Below are 14,510 nucleotides of genomic sequence, written 5' to 3'. Positions count from 1 at the left end.
ACAGCTGCAAATAAGTATTTGAACACCTGTCTATCAGCTAGAATTCTGACCCTCAAAGACCTGTTAGTCTGCCTTTAAAATGTCCACCTCCACTACATTTATTATCCTAAATTAGATGCACCTGTTTGAGGTCGTTAGCTGCATAAAGACACCTGTCCACCCCATACAATCAGTAAGAATTCAACTACTAACATGGCCAAGACCAAAGAGCTGTCCAAAGACACTAGAGACAAAATTGTACACATCCACAAGGCTGGAAAGGGCTACCGGGAAATTGCCAAGCAGCTTGGTGAAAAAAGGTCCACTGTTGGAGCAATCATTAGAAAATGGAAGAAGCTAAACATGACTGTCAATCTCCCTCGGACTGGGGCTCCATGCGAGATCTCACCTCGTGGGGTCTCACAGATCCTAAGGAAGGTGAGAAATTAGCCCAGAACTACACGGGAGGAGCTGGTCAATGACCTGAAAAGAGCTGGGACCACTGTTTCCATGGTTTGAAATCATGCATGGCACTGAAGGTTCCCCTGCTTAAACCAGCACATGTCCAGGCACGTCTTAAGTTTGCCAATGACCATTGGGATGATCCAGAGGAGTCATGGGAGAAAGTCATGTGGTCAGATGAGACCAAAATAGAACTTTTGGGTCATAATTCCACTAAACGTGTTTGGAGGAAGAAGAATGATGAGTACCATCCCAAGAACACCATCCCTACTGTGAAGCATGGGTGTGGTAGCATCATGATTTGGGGGTGTTTTTCTGCACATGGGACAGGGCAACTGCACTGTATTAAGGAGAGGATGACCGGGGCCATGTATTGCGAGATCTTGGGGAACATCCTCCTTCCCTCAGTTAGAGCATTGAAGATGGGTCGAGGCTGGGTCTTCCAACATGACAATGATCCGAAGCACACAGCCAGGATAACCAAGGAGTGGCTCTGTAAGAAGCATATCAAGGTTCTGGCGTGGCCAAGCCAGTCTCCAGACCTAAACCCAAAAGAGAATCTTTGGAGGGAGCTCAAACTCCGTGTTTCTCAGCGACAGGCCAGAAACCTGATTGATCTAGAGAAGATCTGTGTGGAGGAGTGGGCCAAAATCTACACACTAGCAAAGTAAATCCTTAATACATCTTAAAACGTCACACAAAATCTCAATCACCTCAAGAAATGTTCTCAGTACAAGGAGCAGCACACAGATACTATTCACATTTCCAGTGCTTCAGTCCAGTGACCAAAGGATAATCAGCCAAATCTTATTAAATGTAATTTTTGTAAATTACCTGTTTACTGTGTGTTTTAGAGAAAGCGTACCACAGGGTGCAGAGAGAGGAGTTGTGGATTTGTTTGAGGAAGACAGTTGTGTCAGAGAAGTATGTGAGGGTTGGGCAGGACATGTATGAGGACAGTGTGACAGCAGTGAAGTGTGAAGTAAAAATTACAGACTGGTTCAAGGTGAAGGATATGGACTGCATCAAGGATCGGCTCTGAGCCCTTTCCTGTTTGCAGTGATCATGGACAGAATGACGGACGAGGTCAGACAGGAGTCTCCGTGGACTATGATGTTTGCAGATGATATTGTGATTTGTGTTGAGAGTAGGAAGCAGGTTAAGAAGAGCCTGGAGAAGTACACACTGGAGAGAAGAGGAATGAAAGTCAGTAGGAGTAAGACATAGTTCATGTAAGTGAATGAGAGGGAGGGCAGTGGAGTGGTGCAGTTGCAGGGAGAAGAGGTGGAGAAGGTGTTGGAGATTAGATACATGGCGTCAACATTACAAAAGTAATGGAGAGTGTGTTAGAGAAGTGAAGAAAAGAGTGCAGGCAGGGTGGAATGGGTGGAGAAGAGTGATAGCAGGAGTGATTTGTGATAGAAGTGTATCTGCAAGAGTGAAAGGGAAAGTTTATGGGACTGTGGGGAGACCTGCGATGTTGTATGATTTAGAGACAGGTGTATTAACTAATAGACAAGAGGTGGAGCTGGAGGTAGCAGAGCTGAAGGTTTTCGAGTTAGGAGGATAGACAGGAATAGAGGGACAGCGCATGTAGGACGTTTTGGGGACAAGGTGAGGGAGGTGTGATTAAGATTATTTGGACATTTGCAAAGGAGGGACATGGGCTACATCAGTAGGAGAATGCTGAGGATGGAGCTGCCAGGAAGTAGGAAAATAGGAAGGCCAAGGAGAAGGTTTATGGATGTGTGGTGAGGGAAGACATGCAGGTAGTTGGTTTGAAAGAGGCAGATGTAGAGGACAGGGGGGGTATGGAGACAGATGATCTGCTGTGGCGACCCTTAATGGGAGCAGCTGAAAGAAGAAGAGGAGGAAGACCTGTTTACTGTGTTTTGACAACTGCCAGGGTGTCTGTTGTTTCAATGTTGAAGGAGTCAGAATAAGCATACAAAATAGATTAACATGCACGTTGTACAATATACTATTGTTTGGTTTCATTAGGCCTAGTTTGTCATCTTCTACTTCTTTCATTGACCACAGGATAGATGGTGCTATGTTAAAGTCTGATTTATCTTCCTGTCCTTACCTTATGTGGTGCTGTAGTACTCATTTCTGGTGGTAGCAACTATATCAATACTACTTTTAATTTAGATCTGATACAAAGTACTTTCAATACCAATATGCCATTATTATTAATATTCAATAGACTGAAAATTGCCTGACTTACCATTACATTTATTTAAAAAATGATAAAACATTTTGAAAGGTTTATTGCTGAATAATGTTTAAAATTATATATTTATCAGACAAACTCCATTCCTTTCAAACTATATTGTGAGAATGAATTGCTCCTCTCGATACAACACCAGTATCAATCATTTAGAATCCATTCCACTGTCTCTCTGCATGTTCACAAAGAGCATCATGCTTATTAAAGTTTAATCAAACGTATTGTTATTTTTCTTGATATTTTGGTTTTGTGTCCCTCACTAACCATATGCTTATAGAGATGTGCATTTTACTTAAAAAAAATTTCCTTCTGGCCCCTAGCAAGGTGTTTCTTTCTGCATGTAGGAATTACTAATTTTTTCCCCTCACCATTCTGTGTAAACTAGGTTAAAAAAAAATATTACAACAGATAAGCAGTTTCTGAAATATTCAAATCAGCCAATTTGGTACCAACAACTATCATATGGTCAAAGTCATAAAGATCAGATTTTTTTTCCCCCATTCTAAAGCTTTTACTCTTTACCTGCATGATTTGATGCATCTACCACATTAGATCATTTCACGAATAAGCAAGTCAATTTTCTCATTAAAGACTCTGGTGAAAATAGCTGTAAAATTAAATCAAGGTAAAACACGAAAGCCATTGATCTGACAGTGTCTAAATATCCTGAAGTCCCATTTAAAGTTGAAGTGTAATTTAATGATGTGTAGCTGTCCTTCTGACTTTGTAGCTGGATGTCTTGCGGCGCTCCATTTTCCATTTTATGATGCTGTGCTGTAAATTTATATCTTATATAACTTTAAAGTAATTCATAATCACAAAACATCATACATAGAAGTCAGTCCAAAAATATAAGCAAATTAAACACCACAATATTTGATCATAGATTCTTTATTTCTGTACTACAAAAATAAACTAGGGTTTGCTGTCAATTCAACCGTGCGTGATACACAATTTTACAGAGTTATATTTGCAAAAGTATCCTACATTTTCTGCACTTAAAGAACATAATCTAGTGTTCTGACTGGGAAAATAAATCATCCAGAGCTATGGCAAATCATATAAATTCTACACACACACACACACACACACACACACACACACACACACACACACACACACTATGTACTCCAGTCTTGGTATAAAGTAAGATATTAAGGGCTGCCATTTGCCTGGTTTATTTAAAAAAAAATAAAAATTAAATTAAATAAAAATTCCTTTTGGCATGTACTTACTATCAAAGCCATACCATTGGAATGTAAAGTGCGTGGTTATATAGAACTCTGTGTTGCCAGATTTGTCTGTTTTCCATACAGATCATAGGAAGTGTATTAGTGTGTGCAACTCTGGATTTGTCAACAGCTTCTGAGAGTTTTGGAGTTCTTAAGAAATCTTAAGAAATAAAATTAAAAACAAGAGTCTAAAAATGTCTATGAACCAATGGGACAAATGGCAATGGGATTGAGGAGTTTCATATGTGTTAGAGATGACCAGAAATACATTTGCTGCAAAAATTAAAAAGCAAACCGTATGCAGAAAAAATTAAAAAATAAATAAACACTGGATGTCCCCTCCACCCCACCCACAATATTAACCCACCATCCTCAAACACAATTTGAACTGATAAGATTATTAACAGTGTAGTGTAAATAAGTATTATAGTGTATTTACACTGAGAAATACAAATAAATGAATGTTAATAAATTATATGTGCATTGACCATTATTTCTGCACATGTCCAAATCAAGCACCATAAATCAGAAAAAGGGCTTGTAATAGACATTGGATAGAATCAAAATGGCTTCCACACACAACCACAAATGACAGACAGCAATTGTATGAGCACAACTCCTTTTAAAATCACATATTGCATTTTTTAATAAGTGCAAAACTTACATGTACAACCCAGAACAAGTCTTACAGACTAGTACACAGTATATCATTTAAATATACTGTAGGTTCAAATATGTGATCTGAGAGAAAGCTCGGCAGTGTCTAACTAAAGCCTTTTATAACCATAACCTTATAGAGATGTACATTTTCCTTTTAACAAACACCCAATTCATGCCTTAGTAATTAACTGGCTGAACTTGAGTTCTTTCAGGTGTAAGAAAATTGCACTCTGCTGTTTTCTGGCCCTTCAGGACAAGAGTCTAAAATAGTAGCCCTTATCCATAACAAAGGATGAAAAAAATAATCTTTATCCCAATGTGTGTGTGTGTGACTTTTATAAGGGCAGTAGGATGTCCCAGAAGTGATAAATAACACAAAAGCTAGATTGAGGAGGATCTGTGGTGTGTGTTTATGGCTAATGAGGCATGCCATATACTGAAACACACTCTAATAGATAAAGAGTATATTGCTTTGTTTTTACACAGGTGACTTGTTCTACGTGGTTCCATAACCAACACTGGGGGTGTTCTGAGGGGTTCTTGATAGCACATTGTGAACATACAAGAAGAAAAAAAAAAAAAAAAAAAAAACACACCACACTCAGGCAACTTTGTCCAAAATGTCCAGAATACTGCTTTGGAAGAGACCAGTCACGCCAGTAAGCTCCTGTTTTACCAAAACCCTCCCGTCTGGCCGAGGCTTTTGGACCAGAACCATTTCTCCCTCCAGCAGGTTCAGCTCCGCGTCAGTCTTTGCGTTATATCCCATCTTCACCTTGTGTCTGAAACAACAGATGTGAGTGTGTAGTATCAATATCCATCATGTGTATGCAAGACTTGCTGTGAACTTGCATGTACTGTATGTGCAGAAAAATATTGCAAATTGTAAAATGGCTCAATTAAAATATTCACTGGTTTGTGAATGGGGTGAAGCCGAAGGAAGTGAGCGGTAAGGAAAACACACCTTTATGTGAATTAAATAATCAAGGTTCTTTGTTGAGGTGAGCAAGGAACAAGATAAAAAGAGGAGAGAAAAGAGCCTTGGAAGAAAGGGACTCTGAGCTAAGTGTGTGTGCGCATGTGAAATTAAATGCAAAAGTGTGATTATGGGAGAATAAATCCATAAAAATCTAGATAAAGATAAAGCAATAGACAGAACTTCAGTTAGCCAGTTAGTCAGACAGACAGCCAGTCAACCAGACAGACAGATAGATAGCTACACACACGCTCCAGAAAATAGCAAATGGATAAATATTAATGGTTCTAAAAGCAAATATTTGGTCAAAAGTTGAGCAAGAATAAAATAAATGAACTCCTGAGACCTCCTGTACTGCAATTTGACATTTACTGTTGCAGCAGTGAAATGCTTGCTTAGAAGTTAAACACAGGAAATTCATTTATAAAGTGTTCTTGTATGCAGGACAACGATTAAAATGTTTGATCTAAAATTCAACATGTCTAGGATCAGCAAATCTTTAACTACCTAATCATCTGTTTGAAGAAAAATCCACACTGAATGAAAACACACAGAATCTGTTCCACTTTGTCTGAGAGATTATACCCCGAGGGTTAAACTTTAGAAAAAGAAAGGGAAACACTATGCCATACAAAGTATTTATTTGTTGAATTTTTGCTAACTTCCTGAAGAATGATTTTTTCCTTAAGATCATCACACATTTAATAATTTGCCATTTAATTTTATGCTCAAAAGTATAGATCTTTGTGACATTATCATCAACCAAATGTATACATTGCACCCGCAAAGTCTTCACAGTTTTTTACGTTTTCCACATTTTATGTTACAGCCTTAATCCAAAATGTATTCAATTCATTATTTTCCTCAAAATTCTACAAACAATACCCCATAATGACAATGTGAAATTAGTTTGTTTGAAATCTTTGCAAATTTATTGAAAAAAAAAAATAAAAAAAAAAATAAAAAAAATCACATGAACATAAATATTCACAGCCTTTTTTTCAATACTTTGTTGACACACTTTTGGCACCAGTTACAGCCTCAAGTATTTCTAAGTTTGATGCTACAAGCTTGGTACACCTTTTTCTGGGCACAACTGTAAAGGCAAAATCTGTGATACTTATGTACATGTGATTTTTTTTTAAAAATTTTTTATAAATTTGCAAAGATTTCAAACAAACTTATTTTACATTGTCATTACGAGGTATTGTTTGTAGAATTTAAGGAATTTAAGGAATTTAATACATTTTGGAATAAGGCTGTAACATAAAATGTGAAAAAAGTTAATGCTTTTCCGGATGCACTGTAATTATTCAGCCAATTTCTGGGCTTCTGGAATGAAAATTATTTAAACTGCAGATCATTTAAGATTATTGCGAAAACTGAATGATAAGCATTTGATAAATGTGACTTTCTTGCTTCCCAAATATGAAATGCATGTAACCTGAAACTGCTATCTTAGCAAGTGAAACTGAATACAGGAAATTACACAGAAATGGATACAAATTCAAAGTAATTTCTCATTGTGAAATTATCACATAATATCTATTTAATTAGGCCTGTTTTCACTACCTTTTCACATCTGAAATATAAACTTAACAAATGCAAAGAAGTAGCAATATTACTAATGAATTGTAAAGGCCTACACCCCATTGAACATAAAAGATCTCATTTAGACCATTATATAAAATGGATTTTTCCTTGCGCTCATGAGCATTAGAATAATTACTTTCAACCTTCATGAACATTTTATCTCACGTTGTTACTCTTGGGTCAAAAACGATGTAAATATGATCTCATGGGATTTTCTCCCATTTAAAAAAAAGTGAAATTTTGGACAAATTTCACCCAAATTTTGGTTAAAACGTATAACGGATATGATTATCCCATTAGTAGTTGCTGACTCAATGCCTGAGATATGGGTTGAATAATGAAGAAGGAAAAAAAAAAAGATTTCCATTAAGACTGCAGTGATATTGTTCTCACCTGATGGGACTTGACTGGCTGTTGACTGTGTACAGTTTAGTACTTAAAGGCAGGCAATCCCAAGTAAAGTTATTCTGACCAGGACCTTTTCTTTGCATGATTGTCTTTGTGTCTTTAAGGACTGAGGTACTTCCATCCCGACCTATGATGGCTGATGGGTTCCAGTGCTCCAGAGCAGCAGGCCCGGACTGAGAGTTACCCATGACCTGAGCACCGGATGACACGGATGACAAACGTGTTGTGGGTTGAGGAACATCTTCAGTCAAGAACCTCACTGATTTCATAGGCTAAAACAACAAAAAGTCCATGATCAGATCAATAGAATCACAATAGCTTGAAAGCTTTTCTCTTTTTATTTATATATTTTTTAATACTGCTAGTGCCAATTTCCACCCAATAAATATCTCTCACCTATTGGTCGACTAGCAAAAGCTTTCTGTAAAATACATTCCAACTTTCTTCTCATGCTTCATTACAGTGCAAATGCACAAGTGATTTCCTCACACTCAAGAACTCATAAAAGTCCACAATTGGAAACAGTAATTGATAACAGAGAGCCTAACACTAACCACTATCCCCTTCACCCAGACTTCCAGCCAAAGACTCCTGTGGTATTGTAACACTAAAACCTGGAAAATATTTAACCCAGACTCGGGTTAGTTTAACAATCAACTCTAATCATTTTAGCGAGACAAATGAGTAATTATACAAAAAAACATGGTCAACTATCAAGAGAAAACCAAAAAAATTCTTTAAAATGTTTGAAATGTGCAGTTCAGCTGTGATTCAACATAAATAATCACATCCAGGATGACATTTAGTTGACCCACACCATTTTGAGTATGATATTGATTTTATACAACAGTTCCTACAAAGTAAGTGTTTCTTTTAATGACACAATATTGCAGAATGTTCTGTTTATTTATTCTCTGTTATTGGAAATAGATTCTGAAAAGAGCTACACTCGCGTTATTTATTATTTTACATATCTAAAACAGTGTTTCATGTATGACTGTGTACAGTGGACTATTAGACATTACTAGGCACAAAAAGCACAGTAACTCTGGTCACCTTTTCCGTGTTTCCGTGCCGGTGAGTATCTGGTTTGATCAGAATAGACTGAGGAACCATGGAAGTCTCCTTCGGAGCAAGATATCTGGGATCCATTGTCTGGTATGCACCAGCAGAGGGAGCTGTTCCGTCATAAGTCCATTGCTGTGACCTGATTGGATTTGTAAACAAGCCATTTCGCTTCCTGGGAAGGACAGGAGAGCGGCCAAAGCCATAGATCTGTCCCAAATCCTGAGGTGGAGGATGAAGGGTTGAACCTGGATTTGGGGGATGGTAGCTGTTATGCCAGTGTGGACCTAAAAAAGATATATAGTTATATAAATAGTCCATGAAAAGCAAAACAAACTGCTTAAAAAAAATGTTTCATAAAGACAAACCAAGAGGTTCAGATATAACCTCATTTACAGTACAAATACCACTTGGACAAAACCAAGTTATAGAAAATATCTATTAAAAATGACTTTGGTTAATAGCACTTTAAAGAAGCTCACAGATGCCAGTGGAAGTCCAAATATATTTCAAATTCAAAAATTATAAAAAAAAAACATTTCTAATATATTTATATTGCGAACCTACAGTTTTCAGGTACGTTTCAAAATGACCCAATGGCTGCAGCTTGCCGATATTTCTCACCTCTGTGTGAAGTCTGGAAGGCTCGTCTGACCGAGTCCCAGCCTTGCTTTCCTCCTGCCTGAGAAGATTTTGCAGCACTGCCAGATGGTACAGCTCCCTGTGGGGGCATGGCACTGACTGGGGCAGTGACTTCAACCTTTACTTTTTCCTGTAAAGGTTGGGGATTATGGGCTGTATGTCTCTTTGCTGGTGCTATGGTTGCATTGGGAACAGGAAACTTAGGCTGTTCGAGAAACATTGCAGAGGTTCTGTAGGGTAGAAAAAAATACACCATAGTGAGCCATAGTAAGCCATGATTTATTTATATATATATATATATATATATATATATATATATATATATATATATATATATATATATATATATGTATATGTATGTGTGTGTGTGTGTGTGTGTGTGTGTGTGTGTGTACATATATACAGTGGTGTGAAAAAGTGTCCCCTGATTTCTTATTTTTTTGCATGTTTGTCTCTCTTTAATGTTTCAGATCATCAAACTAATTTAAATATTAGTAAAAGTTAACACAAGTGAACACAACATGCAGTTTTTAAATGAACGTTTTTATTATTGAGGGAAAACAAAATCCAAAACTACATGGCCCTGTGTGAGAAAGTGTTTGCCCCTAAACCTAATAACTGGTTGGACCACCCTCAGCAGCAACAACTGCAATCAAGCCTTTGCTATAACTTGCAATAAATCTGTTACAGCACTGTGGAGGAATTTTGGTCCAATCATCTATGCAGAATTGTTGTAATTCAGCCACATTGGAGGGTTCTCGAGCATGCACCGCTTTTTTAAGGTCATGTCACAGCATCTCAATAGGATTCAGATCAGGACTTGGACTAGGCCACTCCAAAGTCTTCATTTTGTTTTTCTTCAGCCATTCAGAGGTTTGGTCTTTGGTGTGTTTTGGATCATTGTCCTGCTGCAGAACCCAAGTTCGCTTCAGCTTGAGGTCATGAACAGATGGCCGGACATTCTCCTTCATGATTTTTTGGTAAACAGCAGAATTCATGGTTCCATTTATCACAGCAAGTCTTTCAGATCCTGAAGCAGCAAAACAGCCCCAGACCATCACACTACCACCACCATGTTTTACTGTTGGTATGATGTTCTTTTTCTGAAATGCGATGTTACTTTTACACCAGACGTAATGGGACACACACCTTCCAAAAAGTTCAACTTTTTTTCAACTTTAAAAGTTTTGGGGATCATCAAGACGAGTCTTTATGTTCTTTTTGCTCAGCAGCGGTTTTGCAGACCATTTTTGCCCAGTCTCTTTCTTATGGAGGAGTCATGAACACTAACCTAAACCGAGGCAAGAGAGGCCTACAATTCTTTGGATGTTGTTGTGGGGTCTTTTGTGACCTCTTGGATGAGGTGCAAAAAATAAGAACTCAGAAAGAGGGCAAACACTTTTTCACACCACTGTATGTATGTATGTATGTATGTGTGTATATACACACACACACACACACACACACACACACACACACACACACACACACACACACACACACATACATACATACATAAAGGGACGGGCAGTATTCAGAGGAGGGAAGTAATGAAGTACAAATACTTTGTTACTGTACTTAAGTGGATTTTTCTGGTATCAGTACTTTAATTCACTAGTTATTTTCTCTATTACTTTTTTTACTTTTACTCATGACATTTTTTTTACACAAATATCTCTACTTTTTTTTCAAACCAGATTTATTACTTTAGTTTTAATGTATTTGTTGACATGATTAATATTTTTTCCTCTCATTGCTCGCCACTTTCAGCCAATCAACCTATTTCTTGTCACTGTGATTTTTTTTCAACCTAACACTTGTGTATCATTTCCTGGCTCTCACACGCCAAAGACATAGACTGGTTTACAAAGCCAAAAACGAGCGTGCCAGATGGCAACAAGAAGTAAAGGGCTAATGTGGATGATATAAACATGACTGAGAACAGACATATTCCTGATCACCTGATCATCATCATCTTTTGTCTGCTTGTGTTCTATATGGTGGATGTTCAGCCTGGATACATACATCAGGTAACATTTGAAATTATTTTGTATTAATATAATAATATGATGTAAGTTACAGTTACCAGCGTGACACTAAAACAGATAGTAAATGGCTACATTTACTTAAGTACATGTCAGAGCTCAAACTGACTTTAACTTGAGTGAAAAAGTGTAGTCAGTACTTTAACTTTTACTCGAGTCTTTTAAAACATTAGTATCTGTACTTCTACTTGAGTGAAGGATGTGTGTACTTTTGCCACCTCTGGCAGTATTTATGATGCATGTACTTCGTATTTCAAATATAAATTATGATTTAGTAATTTGTGTAATGAAACTGGCTTCATATTTTGTATTAAAATACTTTAGTGTTTTGTATTTTTGTAGTTTTAAAATACTGTAAAATACTTTAAGAATTCTACATGATGACATCATACAAATGCGGCCTCTGATTGGTGCCTACTCAGTAGTTTGTCCAGACTTGTTGAGATCAGAGCAGAATATTGATTCATATGGAAGAAGGTGGTGAAGGTAAGAAATGTTCAGGCTGCCAGCTTTCAAATAGGTGTCTAATGATTGAGAAATAAATATTTGATTGCCGATTATTGTACCCTGATTGAATTAGCTGTTTAGTAGGATCATGATTGTGTATACCATTGCATGAATGACTGCCTGACACAATAATAGTATTATATTTATTATTAACAATCAAATGATTAATTAGTTAGAAACTAGTTGCTATGAATACAAGTGCCAGCAGTTGTCTGCTTATGAATGACTTGTTTGTCATTGAGTCAGTGTTGCTGATGCGAAGCAGCACTTTGTTACAAAACACCAAGTAAAGTTTTAAATAAAAAAATACAGTAGTAAATAACCTAAAGTTATGTTATTTTATTTTAAAATACAATTTGATGCATTTTTGCTCAACCCTTTAAATATGCGTTTGTGTGTGTGTGTGTGTGTGTGAGATAGACATATTGTTTTAATGAATTGTTGTTGGTTCTCTGCACATAAGTCTTTCACCCGCCATTTATACTTTACATAATTGTTTGGATTGTGACATGAAAATATCTGGTACCGAGCACCAGATAAAAGACCATAAAAATGCATTTTGTAATATATAGCGGCCTCTGCTGTCTGTACAAGAAACTGCAGTTAGAATATATCATTGATATCGAACAACTGGTAACACAACCAACCTCACTGACATGTCCACAACCAAACACCTCAAAACTGACCAATCTCACAACCAATCATCCAACCAACTCCACAAACAAGTTCTGATCAAACCCACAACTGATCCCACCACCAACCCCACAACTAACCCTACATCCAAAAAAAAATCAACCAATTTAAACAGCATCTCAAATGAAGCCGCAGCCATTACAGGTGCTGAAACTGATCAAGAACCACATGAACCAAACTGCATTTTTTTTCTGATGGTAAACTATAATTTAAAAAACGTATTTATAAACTGCATCTTTAACCTATAATTTATGTTTACTACTCAGCATTGTTTTCATTTCCCCACGCCTCCTCTTCTATCCAATACAACTGTAAAAGTTATTTTATTATCCAAAATAAATATCAAGTTTCGCATTTTAAATTTCAACTACCGATTATATAATGTATTCATTAGACAATTTTTTTCCTGAAAAGTTAACATTTTTCCACAAAGCTTCAAAATAAAAAAAGAAGTACAATTATTATAACTATATGGTACAATCCACTGAATATTATGTACCCCTGTTTAATAGGCAGTTAAAAGTGTATAACAGTTTAGCTGCTTATTCTGAACCAGGGTTGCCAGATTACAAAATGTCAGCCTTGCTGCATCCACACACATTCAGACCAAATTCAGGAAATTTCTTGGCATCAGTAAATGACCTTTACTAACAACTTTGGGAAACAAGGTTACTTTAATGTGCACTCATTTCTAATATGGGGAAATTACACCTTTTGTCATCCGATCTTCCCTTTTATAATATTTGCATCACATAATAGAATGTAACATAAATATAGGTGCACATTTGTGCTGTTCATGGGTATAAAACAAGCTCTTGGCAGACAAGGAGTATTTTGAAACAAGCCCAATTTGTCAACCTTTCAGTTATCTGTTTTATTCTCTGATCCTTCTCCACTGAAAATGTTCAGAGAGCAGCATGGGACAACATGAGTCCTGCCCCTCTATTAGCACTTGTTTGACTACTATGTGCAATAATACCTCTATGAACAAATGAGGGTGTAAGCATGCTGCTATACAATCTATACATAGTACAAACTAGTATAGTGTGCATTTCAATGGGACATCAGCTTTAAACCTTATAAAAAGCAGTGTACCTTAAAAAGAATTGGTATTTTAGTTTAATTAATGGAGATATATTAGTACAGAGATATTATTATGGAGATTTTGCGTATACTACATATGGGAGCTAAAAGGCCTTTTTGAGCAGGTAAAACACACCACACAAAATCTAATATGAGTCTATTATAAGCTGCAGGATGAGTTGTTGGTTGGATGTCTGAGATGGGTGTGACTGTGTGTACAATGCATGCACACAACGGATTGTAAACAATGGCTTACCGAAGCACAGGTGTAACGTAGTTGGCAGGCAGGATGCCCACTTTACCGGTTCTGAGAGACAGACCACGTAACCAGCCCTCTTTAAACTTCCCGTAAACCCCTACCATTTCGCCTTTGCTCAGCTCCAGCTCCTCAGCTCGATGGGGTGTGTATGAGTATAGGGCAGCGCACCTAGAAAAAAGAAGAAAAGTTTGCAACTCTGCGCTTTTCCTGCTTCCCCACAACAAAAAGCGCGACTGATTTGCAGATAAATTTCCACTAAGTGACACGAGGGCCGTCATCCAGCGAAAGCCACAGTATTTAAACATCAGCTCAGAGCTGAGAATAGGTTATTTCACTCCTGCGGATAAGAAACCCAGCTGCTGAGGAACAGGCGAGGACTGTTGGTTTTGCATTACTGTCTTGCTGCCATTCCTTTGTATTTCACTTTCATTTGTAGTTAAGTTTTTTCTATAGTCCTACTTTTTTTGCCCCCCCACACAGTCCAAAACAATAAAAAAAATAATTACATTATTTGTCATGTTCTGCTTAAAGAATTGAGAGAATGGCTCTCAACTTCATTTATCTAAAAACTCATGTAGCATGTGACTCATAATCATAAGCACCCTGTGGGCTGAATCAAAGTACAGGCCTCATTATCAGACATTAATCACCATTTCATGTCATTATTACGAGATTT

General features: G+C 37.1%; 1 protein-coding gene across 1 annotated transcript in view; it reads right to left on the bottom strand.

Moving 5' to 3' along the window:
• Window positions 1-3,546: 3,546 nt before the first annotated feature.
• The window catches only part of sh3rf2 (SH3 domain containing ring finger 2), a 35,939-nt gene continuing 24,975 nt past the window's right edge, over window positions 3,547-14,510 (bottom strand). Inside the window, exons 6-10 of the mRNA XM_046859874.1 lie at window positions 13,832-14,002; window positions 9,230-9,477; window positions 8,597-8,892; window positions 7,526-7,812; window positions 3,547-5,345 (exon numbers count right to left, since the gene is read on the bottom strand). Of these exons, the coding sequence (XP_046715830.1) occupies window positions 5,165-5,345; window positions 7,526-7,812; window positions 8,597-8,892; window positions 9,230-9,477; window positions 13,832-14,002 (1,183 nt within the window). The 3' untranslated portion in view covers window positions 3,547-5,164. The remainder of the gene's footprint in view (window positions 5,346-7,525; window positions 7,813-8,596; window positions 8,893-9,229; window positions 9,478-13,831; window positions 14,003-14,510) is intronic.

This window comes from Silurus meridionalis, chromosome 10, assembly GCF_014805685.1.
Source record: "Silurus meridionalis isolate SWU-2019-XX chromosome 10, ASM1480568v1, whole genome shotgun sequence".
Lineage (NCBI taxonomy): Eukaryota > Metazoa > Chordata > Actinopteri > Siluriformes > Siluridae > Silurus > Silurus meridionalis.
This window is presented reverse-complemented; position numbering and strand designations above follow the sequence as displayed.